This window comes from Pollachius pollachius (genome assembly GCF_949987615.1).
Source record: "Pollachius pollachius genome assembly, chromosome: 8".
NCBI lineage: Eukaryota > Metazoa > Chordata > Actinopteri > Gadiformes > Gadidae > Pollachius > Pollachius pollachius.
The window spans coordinates 3,545,593-3,552,870 of NC_136941.1; the positions used below are offsets into that span (position 1 = coordinate 3,545,593).

Genomic DNA, 7,278 nt, shown 5'->3' on the forward strand with positions numbered 1-7,278 from the left:
AGAGAGAGAGAGAGAGAGAGAGAGAGAGAGAGAGAGAGAGAGGGTAGAGAGAACGGTAGAGTTGGAGAGAGGCAGATAGAGAAGGAGTTTGTGTGCGTGGAAGAAAATATAATATTCCAGTATACTAATGTTTTCTCTAGTCTGGTACTGTAGTGTGTGAAATCGTGTTTAATGATAGCAGTTGTGAAGCGAGAGAGAGAGAGAGAGAGAGAGAGAAAGAGAGACTCACACTATTAAACCTCACAACAATTTGGATCCTCTGTTGTGGGATGATAAAGGGACTCATCAGAAGGCTGCGGTGCTTGGAAGGAGAGCTAAACCTGACCCCGCCCACCCACAACAGGTCAACAGAAACTGTCCTCCTTTGACAGGTGACCCCATCGCAGCAGCAGGTAGACGAGCTGTCCCCTACCACAGGTGAACCCTTCACAGCAGGAGGCAGACTGGTTCTGCATGACTTCTACAGCCAAGGCCACGCACATCGATGCTTCGTCCACCTAAAGATCTCCAAAGATGCTCTTCCATTCATTGGAAAACCCTGTCAGGGAAATGGATGAAATGGAGGGCCTTCATTGAGGCGGACCTGGACCGGATTGGACCTAACTCAGACCTTGGCAGCTGGCTACAGTGGTCTGGGTTGGTCTGGGCTGGACTGAAATGGGGAAACAGTGTTCCAGTGTTGATGCAACCAGTGTTGAAATCAGTTAGTGAAAACAGTTGGTCAAAACTCGAGTTGGGGCGAAACTTGGTTTTATATTTAACCTGCGTTATGTGGAAACGGCGAGCGAGGATATGTCAACACCACGCCACCATAGAGGTTGCTGCCATCGCCGTCGCCATGGTAACGCCAGTGGGGCAGAATCCATCAGGACTTAGGAGACAGGTGTGAGGTTCGAGCAGGGTCACATGACCGGCCTTGTCACATAAGTGCCGAGCTGCCCTCGCTTGTTAGGACGTGAACCCTAACACACGCACAGACACACACACACACACACACACACGCACAATCTCACACACACACACACACACACACACACAGACACACACACACACACGTCCTCAAAACACACAGACAGAACACGTGTATGTTATGGTGATTGGCTCCTCTCTACATGAACTTCTGAACATTTCTTAGGGAGATAAAAGGTAGGATAGTGGTGGGAAAACTGGAAAAGAGAGAGAGGTAGAAAGGGAGGATCTCTGTGGAGATCCATCCATTACTGTAACTGATCCCTTGTTCTTCCATTATGAATGGATTATAGGATAACATTGCTCCCCGCTATGAGGAACTTCGTACGCTGTCGTCTTTCCTTGAATTTATGATTATACAGAGAGAGAGAGAGAGAGAGAGAGAGAGAGAGAGGTAGATAAATCTGTCTAGTAGGATCAGTTTCCTTAGCTTACCTGAGACTCTCTGAGTCTCAGGTTGGGATCCAGTCTGGTTACTATTCATTTCAGCTGCACTAATTGTAGAGCAGTTGATGAGGCAGGAGAGATTATGAATGGCTCGTAATAAAGGGCCATTCGTTGGTCCATGAAGACATCCCTTTCCTGAGGGCTGGATCACAACGTAATCTACAGGAAGACAGACAATGCACTCACAACAAAACTACCAGCGGAGCTGCTTTCTAGCCCTGCTATATATATATATATATATATATTTATATATATATATATGAAAAAATAAAGCAAGCTATGACTTGTCAAGGAATGGAATGATTTGGTAGATAAGAGAGCACAAAAAGCAAACATGTCACCCCGGTTTGGAGGTTTTTACTGTCACAGAGGATGACTTCAGGGTTGTCACGTGAAGTTCAGGTTCAGCTGGGGTTCCAGGTAAGGGAAGAGGTGAATGTTTTAAACAAACCGTATGTGTCACCTGCTGAGTTGGCAGCAAGTTAAGTTCCCTATCATAAGTGACATCAGTTGCTTGGTCACAAGCTAAAGGTTATTAACGGTTGACAAGCAGCCTTGACAAGCATGTTATCACAAGTTATCGTATCGGTTGAAAACATACAGCTATTAAATATATGAATTATACTTAATATAAGGTAACTGATAACTATACTCCAGAGATAGGTTGTAAACATACAGTCACTCTAATATATGGTAACTATACTAAGCATACGATAACTATACTAAATACACGGTAACTATACTACATACAGGGTAACTATACTAGATACACAGTAACTCTAGTGGATATACGGTAACTATACTAGTTACACAGTAACTATAGTGGACATATGGTAACTATACTAGATACACAGTAACTATACTAGAAACACGGTAACTATACAAGATATAAAGTAACTATACTAGACATACAGTAGCTTATAGTTACTGTATATAGTCAAAAACTATCCTAGATGCACAGGAGCTCTACTGGTAAGCTGACCTTGTTCATCTCACTGCTGTTCATCACGAGCCATCACGTCCCCCCAGTCAGTTTTTGTGTGTGTGTGTGTGTGTGTGTGTGTGGTTGTTTGTGTGTGTGTGTGTGTGTACAAAATTGAGTCATCTCTTTACCGTATCACCAAATCTCTTCTAGTTTTCACGGCATTGGTTTGCGATTAACTCACTTGATTCCAGTTTCCCTGAATGTGTGCCCTATTCATTTACCGCTCATCTTCACCTCTCGCTCTCTTTCTCTCTCCACCTCTCTCTCTCTCTTTCTCTCTCCACCTCTCTCTCTCTCTCCCTCCCCCTCTCTCTCTCTCTCTCTCTCTCTCTCTCTCTCTCTCTCTCTCTCTCTCTAGGTTAAGTCCCATAAACCGTTGAACACTACAGTCCTCCAGGTCCATCTCTGACCCCCCCTAGCACCTCCGCTGTCACCCTAGGGGGCCATCCGCCGGGCCGTGCCCGAGCCGGGCACGCGGGAGGCCGGGGGGCCGAGAGGGGAGCGGGTCGGGGTGATTAGGCAGAGGAATGCGGGGGACTCCTGGAAGGGGCTTCTCAAAACATTCCGCCCCTCTCCACACACTGCGCTTATTCATATTCTCCCCCCTTTCATTGTGTCTCTTGTTTCTGTTTTCCTTGCGCGCGAGTCCCTCGCTGCGTGCGTTTGCGTGCGTGCATGGGGGACGCACGCACGCAAACGCACGCAGCGAGGGACTGCGCGCCCTGTGGCTGTTTTCAAAGAGCGACCGGGCATGGTTTAGTGGAGGGAAAAGGGAAATAAGTTGGGCTGGCATCTGAAATCAGGTGTCTCCTGGCCGTGGAGAAGGTTAACTCAGCGTGGCTAACGGTGACCATCCGACACGGATCCGTTCTACCGTCAATCATCGCAGGTGGGAGCGATTGATTCACCCGTTATGTATGAGAGGGTCTTACCTGGCTTAGTGACGGTCTGGAGGTAGAGGACGAGAGCGAACAGCGAACCGAGGCATGTGCCCAGGACCATGCGTCCGCCGCGGGGCATCCTCATCCTGGGTCACCGGGTCCCGGTCCGTCCCGATCCCGGGTTCGATACGAGACCGCCCCGTCAATCACAGCTAGGAGCCGGTGTCTCCACAAACCAATTCCAATCCGGTGGAGTAACTAGAAACCAAATTGGATTCCGTGGTTAACCGTTACTTAAACCGGGCTGAAGAGTTCCGGGTCTGCGGGTGATTTAAAAACCATCACGACCATGAGTTCGGCTCCAAAGTAACGAGAAGTCGGTTCGCTCTCGTTCGCTGCTCACTTTGTCTCTTCTTGGAGGACCGGCCCGATCTAGCAGCTACTTTTTTCGAGGTCTCGGAAAACTTGTGTAGAGCTACAGCCTGCTGCACCGCCCCCCCTCGGAGCAGGGCCGGGGCAGGGTGCGATGACGTCAGGCCCACTTCCCCGTTACTTTGCGACAAAGCGCACAGGGGACATCTCACACTCACACAGACAGGTGTCAGCCTCTATTCGTGTCTAAGGTCAGCAATACTGTCTGGATCATGGTTATCATCGTCATAGTTTCGGGTCTTCATCATCTCCGTAGTAGCACTGGGGGAGTAGAATCCCCGTGTCATCACCTGGGAAACCACAACTGAAACGAGAAAAGAGTTTTAAAACAGGCTTACTACAACGATTGCAAGATAGCCTACATATATACTGCATATGTTTACGAACTGTACAGGCTGTATTATATATTATATATTTTTAGGTTAATGATAAATGGCAATAGTGGGGGAAATACAAATAGGCATACAGCATTTTAAATTGAGTGTAACGATGCAAATATACATGATGTTTATCATAATCCAGTTATATATATTTATGATTCATTTGTAAATTTCTTCCAAATGCAATATTTCTCCCTAATGCGGTGTGTCCACAGTGCGACACAAAGTTCCCTTTGTGTCCACACACAGCGATGGTCCAGGAATATCTCCGGAACATTCAGGCAAAACACCATGGAAACTTTTCACTCAGATCACAGCAGATCCGTTTATCTCTGGTTCCCAACCTTAGTTTAGAAGGGAGTCTTGTTGGTTTGACTCAATGAATGACACGGGTTTCCAACGGAACACAAAACCGGCTCCTGGGTCCTAGTATCCGGACACACATACTATAATACTGCTGCCGTAGCTCACTTGGTCAGGGTGGAGGTTCTGGTGAGGTGAGGTTCTGTTGAGAGGAGGTTCTGCTGAGGGGAGGGTCTGGTAAAGTGAGGTTCTGTTGTAGTGAGGCTCTAATGAGGTGAGGAGATGTCCTGGTATGGTGAGGCTTTAGTGAGGTGACGTAAGCAGGTCTGTTATGGAGAGGTTCTTGTGAGATGAGTTTCTGGTGAGTTCAGGCGGTTCTTCTGAGGTGAGGGTTGGTAAGGTGAGGTTCTGATGAGGTGAGGCTCTGGTGAGATGAGTTTCTGGTGAGGTTAGGAGATCCTGTTAAGGTGAGGTCCTGATAAGGTAAAGGTTATAAGGAGGTGAGATAAGGAGGTTCTGCTGAGGCTAGGTTCTGGTGAGGTTCTGCTGGGGCTAGGTTCTGGTGAGGTGAGGGAGATGATATCCTTGTGTAGTAACAAGCAGTGGTACATGTCATTCAAGGATGCCTTCTGAATGAAAGGTATCAGAGATCTTTGCTGCCCCCTACAGGGCAGAGACAGCATGACACCATAGACCTCAGACCTTTGTCTAGCAGGAGATAAACGTGCAGATTACAGCCTCCGTGCAGATTATAGCCTCAGTACATTTTACAGCCTCAGTGCAGATGCCTGAATCAGCCTGAATCAGGATTACAGCATCAATCCGGATTACAGCCACAGTACAGATTACAGCCTCAATCCATATTACGGCCTCAGATTACAGCCTCAATCCAGATAACAGCCTCAATCCAGATTAAAGCCTCAGTACAGATTACAGCCTCAATCCAGATAACAGCCTCAACCCAGATTAAAGCCTCAGTACAGATTACAGCCTCAATCCAGATTACAGCCTCCGTATAGATTACAGCCTCATCCAGATAACAGCCTCAATCCAGATTACAGCCACAGTACAGATTACAGCCTCAGTACAGATTATAGCCTCAATCCAGATTACAGACTCAGTACAGATTGCACATCTGGAGGAGAGTAGGATGACAGAGGAGAGTAGGATGTAGCTCATCATTACATCTGGATGAGGACAGTAGGATGTAGCTCATCATGACATCTGGATGAGGAGAGTAGGATGTAGCTCATCATAACATCTGGATGAGGAGAGTAGGATGTAGGTTATGATAACATCTGGATAAGGAGAGTAGGATGTAGCTCATCATAACATCTGGATGAGTAGTGTAGGGTGTAGCTCATCATAACATCACAGAGGATTATAGTAGCATCATAATGTCATGTGTGGGGGAGTAGATTTAAGGGCTTCCGTTTATTTTCGACTTTTCTAAACTCTTTGGTTATACTTCGACAGTTCCCTGAGAAGGAGCAGTAGAATGACGATGATGCAAACTGACACTACCGCAAAACTTCTTTTGGGGCCTTTCCGGCCTTCAGAAGGTTTAATGACAGCACAGACAGTCGCTAGGCAACAAGGGAGCCGCTAGGAGGAGGAGTGTTCCGTGATTGGTGCGCTGCTCTCGGCAAGCCACTTCCTGCGGGTGAAGGAAGTGCTTCTGCCAGGGTGAGATAAGGGCAGGAGTGAAGTAAGGGAGGGGTGTGTGTGTGTGTGTGTGTGGGTGGGGGGGGGGGGGGTACCAGTCTTGATCTACTGTTGATATTAGGATGAAGTTAGTGAAGAAAACCTTAATCTCTTAACATCTCAGCACCACAGATTTGGCGTGTCGGCTACCAGTGAAACACTCACAGGGTGGTTGGCGGAAATGCAGAAACCTGATCGGGCTTCTGTCTATCCACAACCACCCACCATCGGCACCCATTTATCTGTCCACACGCATCCACCCATCCTCATCCATTCTTTCACCCATCCACCCAGCCTCACCTGCCCATCCACCCATCTATCCGTCCTCATCCACCCACCCATCGGAGCCAGCACTACTGCAGCCTCTCATTGTAGCCTGCTGTAATGATGCTAAACATCCCCTCCACATCCTTGACTTCAAGGCTACAGTCGGAGACGTTGGAATCCAAACTATTGAGGGAGAAAGAGTCTATATAGGGGAGATTTACCGCAGCACGTCCAAACCAAAACCATGAGACACACACATGTGGACGGCATGTAGGCCTGTTTTAACGGGAGTTGTAGTCACAGTATGAATCATTGGAGATGCTTGACACGAGAAATGTTATCTGGTTTAGCTGGAATGTGACTGTTGTTTAGGGTGCCTAGTGGGGGATTTAACACAAATTACATCACACTATCTACATGACTACAACGTCAGCTACAATGCACACTACATTGTGATTGGTCACTCTACAATGCATACTGAATTGTGATTGGTTACTCTAGAATGTACACTCGTTTACTGGACTGTGAAACACTTTTATTAAACCCATTAGTGACACCATGGAAAGCATGAATCATTGTGTGTGTGTGTGTGTGTGTGTGTGTTTGTGAGTGTGTGTGTGTGGTGTACGTGTATGTGTAAATGTGTTTGCCTATGTGTTTGTGTGTGTGTGTTTGTATGTGCGTGTGCACGGTGTGTGTGTGTGTGTGTGTGCCAGTGGTTTTGTATATGTGTGTGCACGTGTACTGTACATGTCTGTGTGTGTTTTTCTGTGTATGTGTACATGTCCCTATGAGTGTTTGTGTGTTTGTGCATCTACTGTATGTGTGAGCGTGTGTCTCCGTGACAACGTGTCTATGAGTGTGTGAGTGTTGACAGTCAAGAGGAAAAGGTCTGCTGCTGAACACTGCA

At 47.2% G+C, this 7,278-nt stretch overlaps 1 protein-coding gene across 1 annotated transcript in view; it reads right to left on the bottom strand.

Moving 5' to 3' along the window:
• Window positions 1-3,729, bottom strand: part of LOC307079723 (carbohydrate sulfotransferase 11-like) — an 11,972-nt gene extending 8,243 nt beyond the window's left edge. The window contains exon 1 of the mRNA XM_079742221.1: window positions 3,334-3,729. Coding sequence (XP_079598347.1) covers window positions 3,334-3,427 — 94 coding nt within the window. The 5' untranslated portion in view covers window positions 3,428-3,729. The remainder of the gene's footprint in view (window positions 1-3,333) is intronic.
• Window positions 3,730-7,278: the final 3,549 nt, after the last annotated feature.